The sequence below is a fragment of the Helianthus annuus genome, chromosome 10 (genome assembly GCF_002127325.2).
Source record: "Helianthus annuus cultivar XRQ/B chromosome 10, HanXRQr2.0-SUNRISE, whole genome shotgun sequence".
Lineage (NCBI taxonomy): Eukaryota > Viridiplantae > Streptophyta > Magnoliopsida > Asterales > Asteraceae > Helianthus > Helianthus annuus.
This window is the reverse complement of record NC_035442.2, coordinates 159,784,234-159,802,093: the sequence shown is the minus strand read 5'-3', so window position 1 is coordinate 159,802,093 and position 17,860 is coordinate 159,784,234. Positions and strand designations below refer to the sequence as shown.

General features: G+C 34.1%; 1 protein-coding gene and 1 long non-coding RNA gene across 16 annotated transcripts in view; both read right to left on the bottom strand.

Annotated features, from left to right (window-relative positions):
* Positions 1-220: 220 nt before the first annotated feature.
* LOC110886204 lies at positions 221-7,014 on the bottom strand. Of its 11 annotated transcripts, none has more exons than XR_004869848.1 (8): positions 6,792-7,014; positions 6,310-6,692; positions 6,145-6,233; positions 5,172-5,252; positions 4,655-5,065; positions 4,416-4,572; positions 933-2,910; positions 221-844 (listed from the first exon to the last, which is right to left on the bottom strand). It is a non-coding gene; the product is annotated as an uncharacterized LOC110886204 (long non-coding RNA). The 11 variants fall into 11 exon arrangements; XR_002562694.2 differs by having other exon boundaries at positions 221-841; XR_004869846.1 differs by adding an exon at positions 3,691-3,756 and having other exon boundaries at positions 221-2,910; positions 6,792-7,008.
* An 8,105-nt stretch (positions 7,015-15,119) lies between these two features.
* The window catches only part of LOC110886203 (F-box protein SKP2A), a 2,853-nt gene continuing 112 nt past the window's right edge, over positions 15,120-17,860 (bottom strand). Inside the window, exons 1-7 of one of the 5 annotated variants that reach the window (XM_022133973.2) lie at positions 17,522-17,860; positions 17,318-17,402; positions 17,156-17,231; positions 16,901-17,012; positions 16,550-16,728; positions 15,737-15,878; positions 15,120-15,660 (exon numbers count right to left, since the gene is read on the bottom strand). The exon at positions 17,522-17,860 is cut by the window's right edge and continues 112 nt beyond it. In XM_022133973.2, coding sequence (XP_021989665.1) covers positions 15,287-15,660; positions 15,737-15,878; positions 16,550-16,654 — 621 coding nt within the window. In that variant the 5' untranslated portion in view covers positions 16,655-16,728; positions 16,901-17,012; positions 17,156-17,231; positions 17,318-17,402; positions 17,522-17,860 and the 3' untranslated portion in view covers positions 15,120-15,286. Of the gene's footprint in view, positions 15,661-15,736; positions 15,879-16,549; positions 16,729-16,900; positions 17,232-17,317; positions 17,403-17,521 lie in introns of all 5 variants that reach the window. The other 4 variants (XM_022133976.2, XM_035978724.1, XM_022133972.2 and 1 more) reach the window with 4 other exon arrangements.

The following is a 17,860-nucleotide window of genomic DNA, read 5'->3' as shown; positions in this document are numbered from 1 at the left end:
AAGATATAGGTAATTTAAATTATTTGCATTTAATTACACCCCTACCACAAGATATTCTAACCTGTAGTACCAATTATTACCCTAAAATGTCCAAACTTTATCTCACAAATATAAAGCCATACCGAATAAAATTACCTTTAATTCATTGAACTAACAATACAATATATATTCATAAATAAAAACTAAAAAATCAGGATCAAAAAGTATCACTTGCGGATTAATTAAATAAAAAGAAAAGATAATTCCAATGAACCATAGTTGTTAATAGCAAATAGCGATAAATAGCGACAACCTACCTATATGCTACATATTAATAGCGATGAGAAAAGGTTGATAACAATACAGTTAACTTAATGGGGCAACACATCAACTTTGTTGTTAGAATGCTTGGTCTGCTTCCCTTACAAAGTTGCACCACACCAGAAAAATGGTTCAGAATTGTATGTATACAGAAAGTCTTCATATGCTTGGTCTGCTTCCCTTACAAAGTTGCACCACACTCCATTTTCTAACTAAAATGTAGAAAAAACATATAACTGTGATAATGATGTTTTAGTTAAATGAGAAAATAAAAAACTTGAACCCACATAAAAATTGAAATAATTTAAAGGTTTCCTTGTTAATGAAAACAAAATAGTGTGTAATATCTTCAAACTGTTTGTGATGTTCATTCTTTGGCACGCTCAGTTGAATGCCCTTTTGGAAGAATGATGCTAACTTTAAAAGTGATGACCACTGCTTTTGACATTTTCACCTTCCAAGAACGTGTACCAAAAAATAGTGTGGCTCAGACTTTAGTAACTTTGCTAAGAAGACAGATATCGACAAAACCATTCAGCTACTACTACCAAAATGCCATTAAAACGTATAATTAGAACCACAAAAAAGCATATATGAACAAAAAATTGCCATGTACAAAAGAACATGCATACCATATCACAACATGATGGCTTAAGCAAGACCTTGAAGAAAGATTGACCACAAATTGCATCTTGAAAACAGGACATTAGAAATGTCGAACGATAACTATGTGATGTAAAATGAAAGTACCATACGTGATTTAATTTTTATCCATTTTATACGCCAAACCCACATAAAGGCAGACATTTCCAAACTTACATAAATATTAGTATTCATATTCCAGCCCTACATGCCCACACCAAACTTACATAAATATTGATATTCCAACCCTGCACGGATGTAATTCCCAGCCCTGTACAACCATTTTTCCCTGCCATTTACGACTATATTTCTCAGCTTTCAGTGGCTGTATAACATCCCGGAACAGCCTAAAATACAAACTTTTATTATTTCAATTTAAAGTTCAAAAATGTTACTATAAATCTATAAATCATTTTTTCTTCAAATAGTTGGATCACTATGATAAAGATACAGGTTTTATAAACATAAGTAATGAATTAAATATTTGCCAAAAAATGTCACTTATTTCGGCTTAATCACATGGTGTCATAAAATTTACTAAAAAACCAAGAAAAAAAATATTAGAAAAAAGATACGGGTCGAATAAACAAATCTACCAGAAAAAAGAAACAGGTCAAGTGAAAATTAGCTAATTTGGTAACAATGATGTGAAGATTAATAGAATTGGTGGTGATTTAAATTCTAATCATGAGAAACTAGAGTGCCAAACTGCCAATAAACTAATGGGAATCAATTGCCAGTTTAACAATATATTAATGGAAGTCTAAAGGCTTACTTAATCATGATTTTTTTTCGTAAATCTGAGCATGTCTGCGTCAGGGCCGGCCCATGGGCCAGCGTAATCAAGCTAGGGCTTTAGGCCACAAAATTTTTAGGGCCTCCAATATTTTTTTCTATTATACAGCTATATGTTCGAATTGGGCCTTATTGCCTTAAAACAAAGCAGTTTAGAAGTGTATTTGGGCCAGTCCACTAGGGTAATATCTGTTGGAATTGAAACAACAGTACACACGCGTGAATATGGATCTGTCATCTATATGCGTCATTTAAGGTAATTACAATTACAAATTAGAACATTTGAAGACGAGCGACACAGTCGCGATTCCCAATCCCAATCACAGATTCACAGCCAAGATGTAATCAATCAGTTGTTTGGGAAACGAATCGAAGCAGATTGAGATTGTAGCGTCGATTTCGAATGATGGATGCTAGATTGTAGCCCCAATTTATTGTCTCGCTGGTAAGTCTTGTATAGTCATCTTTTATATTCACCTTTTCTTGGTTCTTCAATGTTCAGTTTACTCTCTCTATATATTCATTATTTTTCTTCTAAATTGAATCAAGTGATAGTTGCCCTAATTTGATTCTATACAGGGCGACTAAGGGAGCCGTTGTTGGATGTTGGTTTGGACTTTGGAGTCTGCCAATTTCAAAGTTGTAGAGATTTGATTCCTGTTGATTTTGAGATTATTGCCAATTGATCCGACATTTGTTCTTCTAAGGTACTGTTACAATACTTGCCCTAATTTGATTCCTGTTGATTTTGAGATTACTATTGATTTATTTGATAATTGAATTCTTAGATTAAATTTTGTGTGGATTGTTGATAATTGTTAGGTTTTGAATCTATAATGTCTAATAGATATAGAAAGCATGAATCGGGTCATTCTAAGAGAAAAAAGAAGCAAAAATTAGAAGCTCAGATGGAATCATTAAAAGGATCGTTATTAAAATATGTAACAACCGTGAAAGATAACAATAGTGATGAACCGTTTAAAGTGGATGACCTTAGTAGCGATGAACCTTTGAATGTGGATGAACATAATAGTGATGAACCTTTGAATGTGGATGACCATAATAGTGATGAACCCTTGAATGTGGATGAACATAATAGTGATGAACCTTTGAATGTTGATGTAAATAATAGCGATGAACCTTTGAATGCTAATGAAGATGATAGCGATGAACCTTTGAATGTAGAAGAAACTATAAATTTAGATGATCCAAGTGAATGGACTGTTATTAATGCTAATTTAAGAGATTTGCTTGTAGAAAAGGGACCGGTAAAGATTTATGATTATGATTTTCCAAAAGATGAATATTCTAGAAACTTTAGCTCTTCTTTTTATATGCAAAAAATGGCAAATGGGGAAAAATACGAAAGAAAATGGTTGCTTTACTCAATAAAGTTAGATAGGGTATTTTGTTTTTGTTGCAAATTATTTGATGTGAATTCTTGTAAAAGTAAATTAGCAAAAGGAGGTAGTAAGGATTGGAGAAATATGAATGATAAACTAAAAAAGCATGAATCAAGTAAAGAACATATTATGAATATGAGCAAATGGTTTGAGTTAGAATCAAGATTAGCGAAAAATAATACAATTGATAAAGAAACTCAAATTCTTATAAATAAAGATAAGGAACATTGGAAAGATTGCATGGATTAGCTACTTTGTCAATTGAAAACGATTTGTTAGAAGAAACTGATTATGAAAATTTTATTAAAAAGTTTGCATCTGTTAAAGCTAGAAAAGTAAACTTAATCTAAACATATCTTTACACATACAACAAATATATACGAATACAAAAAAAAAAAAAATTTAACTCCGCCAACTATAAACTATTTAGTTTATTTTGCCGGTCCCAAGCCCGGATAAAGGAGGAGGGTTTTTATCAAATAGACTTTTATCAAGGTATGTTTTTCATTCTTAACGATACAACTAGTTTTTTTTTTTTTTAAGGCCTCACTTTTGTACTTCGCTTAAGGCCACCAAAATGGTTGAGCCGGCCATGGTCTGCGTGCCATGCCTCCCCCTAAACCAAACCAGAGACAATGATATTTACATATATTAGTTAGTAGATAACTCACAAAGTGAAAATTTTTGTGGGATAAGTTAGCAATAAAATTGCATTAGAATAGTTTGGATAAGCTGCATCTAACATACACCTACATAAGATGAATTTAAAGTAAAGAACTTACCAGATTGTCCTAAAATATTTACGCAAAAACAATTAAATTAAAAAGTAGTACATGTTTGTTGTTGCTGGTGATCTATAATTGACCTTTTTTGGTGACAATGCATTTTATACAGCATAGAAGGATCCAATCTGATACATCAAACAAACTCAGAATCTTTAAATCATCAAAGCTTTACAAAATAATTCAAAGTTAAGGTCATGACGTATGCCAATACAATTTCCGTGAACAGGAGATGCTATTTCCAATCAAATCATTCTCTTATTAAGGAGGCGACTAATATCACTTGACATGTCTAACATGGCTTTTAAATATGGTTCAATCCAAGGTTTGGTTAATAAGAGAATAGCCGGTATTGATAGCAGCAGTTTAGTGGTTCCACAAGTTTTGATAATGACTTTGTAAGGGAACACAAACAGACTCGACTCGGATAGAACGTAAGAGTCTACATGCTCATTCGACAACGAAGAGACAAACCAAAATCAGAATTGCGTACCTGTCGGATCGAAATCGATGTCGGAATTGGGTTCGGAGAAGGCTGATAGGCGCTTTTATTATTCAATGAAACGCAAGCACCGAGACACTACAGCTTTTCAGCCTGCTTACCGTACCGTTCTGGTGCCCGCCGGTGATTCCATCTTCGCTATTCTTTACTGAAACAAAAAATAGGGTTATTAAATTACTTGATTTTTGTAAATTTGCTCGACTGAGTGATTTAGGTTTAAGAGTAGAGACCTGTGAATTTATAAGAGTTGATTCCAATGAGCCCATGGTGAACCCCTTGCCGTGGGATATTATTGGATTTTATACGGCGTACTTCCGGCGGTCGGAATAGTTGGATTCTACTGATCTTGATGAACTATATTCAATAGTTCCCAAACCCCAAAAACACACTCAAAACTAATCTAACCCTAAACATCATCATATACAAACAATTTTGATCAAATACAAACAACTATCATTAAAAAAATCCGAATTCAAACCTTAATGTGACTCCATAGACAATCCATACGAAGGCGAAACAATCTTTGTTGACAATCCATACGGATTATCACGCTGATGATCGCCATTGTTGTACGAAACCCTAGCGGACTGCATCAACAACTGCTGCTGCTGAATCTGTCGTTGATCGGGTCTGCAACACAACTGGAGTTACAGGTTAGATGTTAATAAAACTCTCTTCCGTAGCTGTAACTGGAGTTACAGGTTAGATTTTAATAAAACTCTCTTCCGGATCTATAGAAGGGAGAACCTCTCATCTTGAAATCATCAGAACAGTAGTGGATGGTTGTTGTTGTTCCCCTGAAACTCCACTCTGGTAAAAGTTTTGGTTCTGCATACATCACACAGCTAAAAATCACTGAAACTGTTAAATTCACAGGCTCAATCTAACTTTAAAGAAGATGTGACGGTTTCCTTAAGAATAAGCAAAATCACACAGCAAAATCACATTCATTAAATATTTTTTGCAAAGAATAAGCCTCTACAGGCTCAATCTAACTTTAAATATACATAAAATTCTACACTCGCAAAAAAAAAAAAAAAAAGATGTGACGGTTTCCTTCGAAATAAGCATTTGGACTGGCAATCTAGCACGGGTTTATAATATCTAAACTCAAGGTTATTTCTTATCCCCTTTCCATACCTAAAAAAGATGAATGTTATAAGACCACCTATTGTGCCTCGGTTCTCTGGTCACCAAGATATTGTACTCTTATCTAATGAGCTCCGTCCCAACAAAAGTTGCAACTGTAGTGAGTTCGCCCAAGAAACTTAAATGGAATACGTTTAACTAACAGTAAAATCAAGGTAGGATTGGAAAAAGATATATTAGGAACTCGATTTTTGCCACAAATAATTTATCTAATCTTTGATTTAAACAATAAAAAAAAGAACCATAAAATGCTAGTTTTGATGACTACAATTTGGTAGTCAATATTCAAAAACAAAGTCTTAACTGTCAAAGTCTTGAGTCAAAGCCAAATCATCATAGGCATTAACTCTTGACTTTTCTACAAAATCAAATACAATAGATTCAAACTGATATTTTATCTAATCTTCAAATCTCAAATACTATGGTAAGCTATGATTTTGTCAATAATATTTCAGCTAATCTTCAAATCTCAAAATATGAAAACCATGAACATTAATCTTTATCCCTTTTCTTTCATTAAAGACATCAATAGGAGCGGCAATTGATATAAGAAGAAGAAGAGAGTGAGTACCGGCTGTGAATCGATATCGACTTGCAGAAATTTGTGATTGATTACAAGCTCTGGATTCATAACAGAATCGTCACTCATGATCGCTATACCTGATGATCGAAAAAATTACAAATAGGAAGTGAAACTAATGGAAGAAGTTAATCGAAATTAATGGAATCGGTGTACCTTACTTAAATCAGTGAACCTTGAATCGATCATTCATTTGCAATTGATCCAGTAAACAACTTTATACAGTAAGTGATCCAGTAAACAACTTTATACAGTAAGTGATCCAGTAAACAACTTTATATCTACAAACAAACAACAATTTGTTTGTAGATACAACAGTAAGTGATCCAGTAAACGACCGTACAATACTTTCTCAGATCCAGCAAGATCAGAGCCGTCGACAGATTCTTCAACCATTCTTCTCCGAAAAAGTTCTTCAGCGGCGGTGTAAAGATGTAGGTCTAGGGCTTCTTCTGTTTGACCCATTTTTGCATCCATCAAGGGTAGATTAAGGAGAACCAGCCATGACTTTTGTCCCTAACCAACAAACCCTAGAAACACTTTATAGACATGAATCAAAAAACAAACTCTCAGTAAATTCAAACTTCTAATCTCGTTTCGACCTAAAGCCTACTGAAAACATAAGGGGGGATGATTACCTGTCACTGGAAACCGGATCTGTGACGGTGGAAGTAGATCGGATTACAATGGACGTTGCTTGCATTTTCTAGATCCGATACTTGACTCCATCGCTTCGATGTTCTTCTGGTTTTGTTCAGAGTTAGGGTTTCTAGATCCATACGATGGACGCTGCTTGCATTCAGGGTTGAGAGAGAGAGAAGAAAGGGAAAGATGGAGGTGGATTTGAATTTTGAAATTAGATTTTATGTTTTTGTTGGCAGCTCATCATTCAGGGTTTGAATTTTGATTGTGTTAAATTAATTAATTAAATAAATGAAGTAATAAAATTATGATTATGATGATGTAATAAATACATTAAAAAATCCTAGTTGGCATATCTAAGAAATTGACATATAACCTTTTCTTATGTCAGCACTTAGTCTCTTTTTATAGATTATATAGATATAATGATATAATACTAAGGCTATAGGGTGTGGTCATGATCCTCATGATCACCATGACCCTCCACGTCAGCGTCATGTCACCTACTTCTAATCCATTATTCAAAACCACTACCCTAAGGGTGTGGTCATAAATCAAACCACTATTATCTTACTTTAATTTATTTTGTGAAAAGGAAAGGATATATTAAATAAGGAAATGAGGATCATGGTTGCCATGGTTTAATCCATGGGGATCATGGCGGATGATACAAGGGGGTGGTGTAATAATCCATTAATGGTCTTACGTGGCAATTGATAACCCAACCATGCCCCTCACACCCTATAGCCTAAGTATATGCTACTAGGGGTGGGTGTATTGAGGAATTCCAAATATGGTGGGAATCTGAAAGGAAATGATTGGAATGGCTTTATAGCCTAGTGTCATTTTGGGGATGGAATACAGTTAGGACCAAAAGGTTTTGAGTTCAAATCCCATAAAAGGCGGGTTTTCCAATATTTATTGAGTTTCTCCCTTAATTGGTGTATAGGCATTATGCCTAGTGGAGATGGATATGAACGGGTGGTTCCGCTGGTGGCACGATGATACATTGGTACTCCAGTGGTCCGTCAGTTATCCAAATTTGCCGTTCAAAAAAAAAAGGAAACAATTCAGATGGATCTTGACTGTACTCAATTCAGCGACGTTTCAACCGGTTCGTCATGTATGAATTGAATTTTTTAGTCTAAAAGCTTTGAATGCTAACTTTAATCGTGTTTGAAAGTTACGTATGGTGTAGATGTTTTATTATAATGTGGTTTGTACAAACAGTACTGTATTGTTTTCCACAAAATACTTTAATTAGTTTGAGTTAAGATCACATTTTCAAAAAAAATACAATAAAAAATAGCAAGGCAACATATGCTTAGAACTCATTTCATTTAATCTCCTTGATTATAAAATAGAAAATACATTACCAATCATGTAATTTGGTCCATCCATCTGGAAATGTATAAAGATGATCCGCCAAATAAAATCCATCTTCTTTAACCATCCAAAAACATCTCCGTTCTTTGCGAAATTTCCATCTTGTGCAATATTTCTCACTTGTATTAATATCGAAAACATCAAAAAAGCAATCTTTGAGTTCCAATAGAAATGAGCATAAAATAGAGTGGTGAGCGTCTGACAAAAGCTCCAGTTTTCATTATTATTTAATGCAAGTGTACGATTTCCGAGATCATCGTCACCTGATTGTACATGCACAGTGATAGGATCCTGAATTCCGTTGTAGATAAAAACGGTCCAGTAATCGAAAAAACATACCTTGTTCGTTGTGTTAGATATGAGAGACACGGTTTGAGTGTTTGTGATTTGAGATGCATTTGTGATGATAACAAGGTAAAACAACAAGAAAATTAAACTTTTCATAGTAATGAGGTAATCAAGGTAAGAGCATGTAAGAAAATAAATCTATTATATAGACACCAAAAATGTGTTTAGGATATTTATTTAAAATAACTATTACCTCAAAAATGGTAGGAGTACAAGAGCATTTATATCTTAAAAATATAGTATTTCTATTGAATTTACAAGGAAACCATATTATTAGTAAATATTACGATACTAAAATGTTAATTAAATGAGGTTATATATTATTGTGAGTACATTTTTTTTTTGTAAAATTATATAACAAGATTCTACAACATCTAAATTTGATTACTTTCTTATGCTATCATTAATTTATGTCTTAGGGTAGGGGGTATAATGTTCGGTGAGTGGGTGATTGATTGGGTGTCACCGATCGATGACTATACCCCCTTGATTGAGTTAGGGTGTTTGAGTAGGAGAGAGGGTGAGAAATCGTGGAGTATTCACCGAAGTGGAGGAGTGATGGAGGAGAGAGAGAGAGAGAGGAGAGATTAACCAATCAAAAAATGTATAACTCAAACACCCTAGGGTGATTAACCATACCTCCTGATTGAGTGCAAAATAAGGTGTGAAATGAGTAGTTAACATGAGTTTTTTTTTCCAAATGGGTGTAGTTGAAAAAAATATTTACCAAATTGGGTACTTTAAAAACTATTTACCAAAATAGATATTTTTTTAAAGCTTGTTTCTCTCTCTAAATCTAATTCAATAATACTTAAATAAAAGTTCATACTATATTTCAATAACAATTATTATTTTTAAGTTTTATTTTTTATTCCAAACGGGTGTAGTCTTAGGTTTTATTTTTATTCTTTTGTATAACGTTTTAATGCTTTTTTTTTTTAACTTTTGCATCTGTGTTTTCTTTTAATGAAAATACATTAAGTAGAATAGTACAATATGATGTATTAAACTACTCTGAATATTTCTGAATATTACATAACTATGGATGCCTAATTTTGAGTTGATAAAAATAATATTTGTAAATTAACCTATATGAATTAAAGTTTAACTTACTTTCATATATACAAAATTATTAATAAAATGTTGTATAGAATGTGATGCCGAACTACCATTTAAAATATAGGGGAATTGGCCTGTAATAATTCAACCTAGACCTTATTGGCCATTAATAATCTCACCTCATAATATTCCCCCCACCAGTCCCACCTTTCACCTATTTTTCCTACAATGGTCCCCCGTTAAAAAAACTTAACGGAGTTAAGATTTTTTCCAAATTACAAACAGATTTTTTAGGGCTTTTGATCAGAACGATGATACGAGTCCATTGATGTAAAAGTTACTTCGAAATGGTGCTCCAAGTGACTTAATTTTGGTTAATTGGAAATTTAAACACCCGAACTGAAGCGCCGTTATCATCGTTTGGAGTACCGTTTCGAGAAAAGTTTTACATCAATGGACTCGTATCGTCATTCTAATCAAAACCCCTAAAAAAATTGTTTGTAATTTGGAAAAAAGCTTAACTCCGTTAAGTGTTTTTTAACGGGGGACCATTGTAGGAAAAATAGGTGAAAGGTGGGACCGGTGGGGGAATATTCTGAGGTGGGATTATTAATGGCCAATAAGGTCTAGGTGGGATTATTACAGGCCAATTTCCCTTTAATTCATTACCGTGTCGGCATTGGTTCGATGCACAAAGGAACCAAACAAAACTGAGCTTCCGATAAGAAAAAAAACACTCTATTGTAAATGCAACTTCGCTTTCAAAAATATAAATAGCAGAATGTCGAGAAAATAACGTGTTCATAGAGTTAATATTTAGAGTAGATGGTTAATTAGTTTTTTAATGTTACTAAGATAAAAGGCAAATTAAATAAATCAGATTTTACTTTCTAACGTAATGTATATTCATCACAATAAAAAGAAAAATAAAAAAACATATATGAGCATAAAATATCACTGAAAAAAAAAAGCTAACAACAATTATTATTTTATAATTAATCCCTGAAAAGAAAAAAAAAACTAAGAACAATTATTAATTTATAATTAATTATTGAATTAGATTTGATGAGAGAAACAAGTTTTTTTTCCAAAAAACACTCATTTTGGTAAGGGTGTAAGGGGTACTCCTCTCTTAGGGGAGTTCCCTCTCTTACACACACCCAATCAGCACACGCCATGTCAACTCCCCTCTTAACTCCCCTCACACCCTCAATTTGATGGCGGCACTTCTCTCTTGGGGGACTTGTTTTTTTATTTTTTTAATTAAGAAAATATTTTTATAAAAAGTAAAACATAATTGCATAAAATAAAAAAAAACTACATTTCATTTAATAAAATAAAAATTACATCGCAATACTACATAAAAGTTCTAGAAATTGCACAGCCACCCGTACTTGTTAGCGATGTCGCGCTTTCGGGCGAGGATGAACGGCAACATTTCCGGCGGAGCATCGTCGTGCGGCTTGAGGAATGTTTTCATATATCGATCGTATACGTAGTTTCTCATCGTCTGGAGTTGTTCCATTATGAGCTCGCGAGCCTCCGACTCTCTTTTCTTCCTCAATTCAGTCGCCTCCAATTCCATCGCGTGCTTCGCTTCTTTCATGGCGGTGTACTCTTTAAATTGTGCCGCCAACTCGGCCGAGCCCTCGGACGATGTCGCTTGACGCTTATCTCGCCGTTGTGTTCTTTGTGGCGAGGGGTCTTCGTTCATATCGGGTATGGAAGGGTCTACGTCAACGGGCTTTCTTTTTTGTGCCGAACCTTCCCCTTCCTCACCCAACAATGGGACTTGGGCTCATTTGTCGTGTTTTCGAACGACCTCCCATGCCTCGACATGTTGAAAACCGCTCGAATATCTATCTTTAAATTCCTTTAAAGCGACTTTCATCACGTTGAGATCGCTACACCCGCTTCCTCGTGTGCGATCCTACATATTATAAAATAACGAGTGTTAAAAAAATATGAACTTAGTAAACAAAACTAAAAAATATACAACGTTAAAAAATATAATTTTTACCGCTTGTTGGTATAGGCGGTTGAAAAAGTTTATTTTCGTCATCATCGGGCCCCATTTAGACCGTACTTGATGCACGGTCCGGTTACTTCCACCAACGATGGCGTTATAATGATCTAAAATCCTACGCCAAAAACCATCACGGGTTTGTTGATTGCCCTTCTTTTTGTTGGTAGAGCAATGTACCCACGCCTTCGCCAACGCCTCTTCTTGGACTTTTGTCCAATTTTGGCGCTCCATTTTTCCCTTTTTTTCCCGAGCGTCATCTTCTTCGTTGCCGGCGTCTTCATCCACATTATATTCATCGTCGCCGGTGTCATCTTCATAGTCGCCCAAATTTTGAGTTTCGAGCACTACTTCCTCGTCCTCGTGAATAGGTAGAGGACGTTCAACATTTTTTCTCGTGGAGATGGAACTTGTGGGGAACGAAAACCATACGGGTCGAAGGCGGGGTTTTGAGGATCCATTGATAACAAATTTTGAAAATAGCCGAAAGTGGGTTGTGGTTGGGTGTTGTAAAAGGGGGGGTGTGAAGGTTGTTGGTAAAAAAACGGGGGTTGTGAAGTATATCCGAAAGGGGGTTGTGGTTGTGCGCTTGCACCGCTCGAACCACCACGAGACGGTTGCGAGCCGCGTCCCTTAGATTTTTTTCTTGGCTTCGCGGGGTTGGTTCTCCATTGCTCGGTTTGGGTTTGTGTTGTATTTGATAGATTTTTAGAGTAGTTTGAGAATGGGTGTGGTAAAAAATTTAGATTGAAGTTTGTTATTTATATTGGTTTAAAATTGATTTTTTTTAAATATTACCGTTGCCCAACGTTCACCTCGATACTTGTGCAATTCTTTGTGCGGTGAACATACACCGCTCCTGCTCACCTAATTGCCTCACCGCGGTGATGGCGGCGGTGTTCTCGCTCGGGGACTGGGGTCACCGCTTGCCTCCCCGAGAAGTGCCCCGTGTATCCTAAATAGTTTTCAAAGTACCCGTTTTGGTAAATAAGTTTTCCAACTACACCCATTAAGGAAAAAACTCGAGTTAACATGGCATGATATTATTGGGTAGGATTTCACTCAATCACCCTAGAGTGATTAACTATCCACCCTTAATAATTAACTACTTTATAAACAATTGATATTTTTCCTTATTAGTTGATTGGTAAAAATAACATATTATGAATTAATTTATAATAAAGTATTGTTAAAACAGAGATAATAAATGCCATTAAATTTAGCACCATTTACAAAGTTAACATAAATAAGATTTAGATAAATTTTATTTTAAAAAATATAGCTATTTTTATACTAACTTATTATAATTCATATTTATCTTTATATTAGACATTGAAAAATTAGAGAAAACAAATGCAATATTTTTATACGCAATGTTTAGTTAGTATTAGCACCGTTTAAACATACTATGATTTAAGTTAGATCAAATATTGCCAAATAAAAGAAAATAAATGTTGTCCATGACATTATAGTCTAGTGATATTTTGGGGGTGGGATAAGGCTTTGAGACCATTTGGTCCTGCGTTCGATTCTCACAAAAAGGGGTTTATCCCAGATTTATTGGGTTTCCTCCTGAATTGGTGGTTCTGCTGATTGCACGATGATACTGCAGTGGTCTGTCAATGATCCTAATTTAGCGTTAAAAAAGAAAGAAAATAAGTGTTATATTTAATAAGGATTAGAAACGCTTACCAACTTAATTTGATTTTGACTTTACATTAAATGTTGTTGAGTTAAAGAAACTAATTGCAATAATTAATCCAAGTTAGCATTTTATTAACTTATTCTGATTTGTATTAAAATCAAAAATAAAAACAAAAATAGAAATAAAAATGCAATTTTTAATTTTTACATTTATGCTATGGGGCCCCCACTTTTATTCCCACTTTTATTTCACAACAAAAACTTGTAACAAGGAGCCAAGACCACCTCTAATTTAAAACTAATTTTTTTTAGGTTACGCATCACATTGCGACGAAATTAAGCAAATGGTAATGTAAAACAAACATGATTTGAAAATAAAACATGTTGTTTAGAAAGCCAAATCATTAAAACGGTTTAGTTTATTATCATACCGTTTTTTTTACCAAACAAATACTTTATTTAGAATATAACTTCCTTTTTAACAAAACTTATAACAGAATGTCGGGGAAAAAATCAAATATAACTACGTACTTAAGTTTTTAGGAAAAAGTTATAAATGTAAATTATTAAATAAGTATCAAATTTATCGATAAATTAATATATGTTCTAAAAAAAGAAAAAATAATTATTAAAAAAATGGTTTCAATTCATTTAACTAGTGATATAATTATCATCCACATTTAAGTATATATTGTGTATCTAAATAAATATTTTTTAATTTAAATAATATTATTTACCAACCTTTTTGTGTCTATATATACACACACATAATGTAGGTGTTTTTTATATGCTCATATATCAACGCACCCAGGAAGAGCTTGGTTTTCTTCTTCTTCTGCCTTGTTATCACAACAAACACTTCCTCAATTACAAACACTTCAATAGCACCTTCTCAATTTAACACAACAAACAAGATTTGTATGTATAGTTATTGGACCGTATATATCTATAATGAAATCAGTGATCCTATTAGCGTTCATGTACAATCAGGTGATGATGATCTTGGAAATCGTACACTAGCATTGAAGGAAAATGAAAATTGGAGCTTTTGCGAGGCTATCACGCTCAAGACGCTTTATTATGCACATTTCTATTGGAATTCAAAGACTACTTTTTTTGATGTTTTTGATAATGATTCAAGTAATAGATATTGCACACCATGGAAATATAAGGTAAATAGAAGATGTGTTTGGTTAGTTCGAGAAGACGGTTTTTATTTAGGGCAAGACGTTACCCCGTTTCCTATAGGATGGACCAAATTACATGATTGGTAATGTGTTTTATGTTTTCCAAATACATCTTGAAATATTATTTCAAGATTTTGTTATATGAAGTAGTGAAATGAAATAAATTCTACCCTTTTGTTGCCTCGGCGCTCTAAATTGGAATATGTATCATGTGTGTCTTTTAGTTTTATAATATACTAGTGGGGAACCCGCGCGTTGCAGCGGGACGGACATAATTTGGCCCATGATTTAACAATCAAAACAGTTAAGTTCTTGTATAAGCTGTAACGAGTCACATCTAGTTCCAATTGTTTTTAGGTTTTTTATATAAACGGTGCGCCGTATATGAATAAGTCATTTATTAAAGCATAGTCGGTATAAAACTTCAATTCTCATATGTCAGAAGTCTAACAAAATAATATGTATTAACTGCAAAAAAAATTATAGTGTGTTTCTAGTTGTGTATTACCAATACAAATTCCCTTGTTCTACCCTAAATAGAGCATCAAAATGGCTGCTGTAAGTTAATAAAACAACTATTTTTTTAACTCCAATCAAATGAAGCTACACATATGTTTCCTGGTTGAGCCTTCTACTCGCAATCTACACACCAACATTCAGATTGGTCTCAAAGAATTAAAAAAAAAAAACTAAATTTGTGAGGGCATAAAAAACAATAATGAAAGATAAAATTACACATTCTCCTAATTACATGGGTCCAATTACATGTCTGGTACTGGTTCTAATACCTAAACTCAAAACATGAAGAACCAAACCGATCTAACCACTTGACCGCCCCTGATGTTCAATAAGCATGATGAGTAAGTGTGTTAACCTCATGATGCGCTTGGAAAGCGCATGCACAAGGAATTGAAGTTGGATTCAAACAACCACTTATGATAAGTGAATGCCTACCCGGGCATGTATGAAGCGCTGGAAATGAATCACATAGAGCCTGAACCGCTGGCGGTGTTAAAGCAGTGCATTGACTGATGTTGAGACTCATGAGCCCGTCTTCATCCTCATCCCCGGTTTTAACCCCATCCCACATTTGGTTCCTGTTTTTCACTCGAATATGTGCCAACGCGTACATCGCTCGGTCGGTGATGTTTCGACAGTAGTAGAGATCTAAAGATGTTAGATGCAGGCAATTGTTTGCTAGGGCTATGACACTCTCATCTGCACGCAAATCAATTGTTGGAATTAAGAAGTTGAAATAATGTATGTTGCAGTTGCAAGTTTATAACAGCTTTACCTGTTATAAGAACGCAACCACATAAGTCGAGTGCATGCAGATCGTGACAGCCATACGCTAAACTCGTTTCCCCAGCGTCACCAACTTCCTCACACCATCCTAGGTTCAATGACTGAAGTTGACTACAGTTGTATCCGATTGCCTGCAAACATAATCAAGCATCCGTGATCAACTCAAATCTGGACGTGGCAAATCATGCGGGCCAAAGCAAGGTTGGGTAACGGGTCAAAACGTGTACAAAAAATTAGTACGAGCCAAAACGGGTTAGATGACCCGGAAAGAAAGGTTGGGTGACGGGTCAACACACGTAATTTTTGTACGAGCCAATACGGGTATGTTTGGATTTGAGTGACCCAACCCACTTTTTGACCAAAAGTTTATCGTTTTATAGATAGTATCGGTTGAATATGCTAATAAAAGTTGTAATATTTCATTACTAATTTATTAATTGAATATGATAATAAAAGTTGCATTATTTCATTACTATGCATTAAATAAACATGCTTTCACCAATTTCATAGTAAATATAATAATGATTGACCCGTTTACCAACTATCTCGATGTAAATTTTGAATATTCAAAGAGATTTGAATACAAGAAGATATAATGAAATTTTTTTGCCAATCCATAAGTAAATGGGTAACTTCAAAATTATTACATATAAAAGATACGCGATTTTCAACCCTTCGATTCGTTTCCTTTTAGTCATACTTCTTTTTATCTTACTTATTTGACCCGCTAAAGCATAACCAAAATCGAAACCCTTCATAAGTAAATGGATTGAAATTCTAACAAACCAAAAGGATCGTTTACCTTCAATGCCTGATCAGGTGCACCTTTTACGCATCCACAAAGATTCAAAACTTTCAATTCTCTGCAGTAACTACTTAGATATGCAAGAGCGTTAACGAAGAGCATCCGCTGATATTGAGCTTAATAAGCTTTTGACAACCATGTGCCAAATGATTTAAAGAAAATTCCAGTATCTCTATCTATACAACAAGAAAACAGGATTAGTGACTCATGTCCATAAATTAGCAAACTTTTTATAAGTGAATCACATAAGCAAGATACAACATATAATAACACACAAATATTCACTTTTAAAACAACATACTGATAAAGTCAAAACATTTGAAAAATAAAACCAACAGTTACATATACCTGTCTTGAACCACTGGTTGATGAATCGTGTTGGAGAGGGACTACACAAGTATGATCATACTTTCCTTCCTTGTCAAAGAGGAGAAATGACCAATTATAATATCACATATAACTGCAAATGACTCAAACGTAATCAAGATCTAACATGCTTTTAATAGATAAATTCACTATCTCCAATCAAAATTTCACATAAATACATATAACATACTCAACTTTCACTCAAAAAAGGCACATGTAATCCTTTAAACAACCTACCAGCCGCTACACTACAGGAACCAGAACCACACCATATGTGTTGCGAAACTATCAAATTAGGGTTTCCCTGTATCGTCTACAAAATGAAATGAACTCAAAATCAAAAATTCAGTACATAAATAGTGAATAAACAATATGAACAACAAGAAAAGCAAATCAAACCGCAAGGTTTTGTGGCGAATAACGTTGACGTAGCATCGTCTACCCTTTTTTGGTCCACCCATATCTCTTTGACCTACATTGAAACCTAAATAAGATTATAAGAAGCACGTTTATAAAATAATGACCTTAACAACAAGTAAAAAAATACAATTTAAAACCAAAAAAACATGAAATTGAAACAATAAAATCCTAATATTTGCATACCTGGTGAGACCGGCAAGGAAGCAATAGCACCAGTGGCCAGCAAAACAGTGGCATAATTTTCCGGTCAGGTGAACAGTCTAAACCCTAGTAATACGCATCTCAAAGACTGGATGATTTGTGCTTGATAATGGACAGTTCAAGTCACTGATACAGAAGTGATACATATGAAGGGTTCTAGAATTCTATGGATGAAAGGGTTAAATGGGATTCAACCCACGTCTTCAATTGCATTCAATGCGAAAATTGAATGGACAATCAATTATGAAATTGATTACACACTCCATGATAAAAATTAAAGAATTAAACTCAGTATTTGTAACTGATGATAGAGTCTCAATC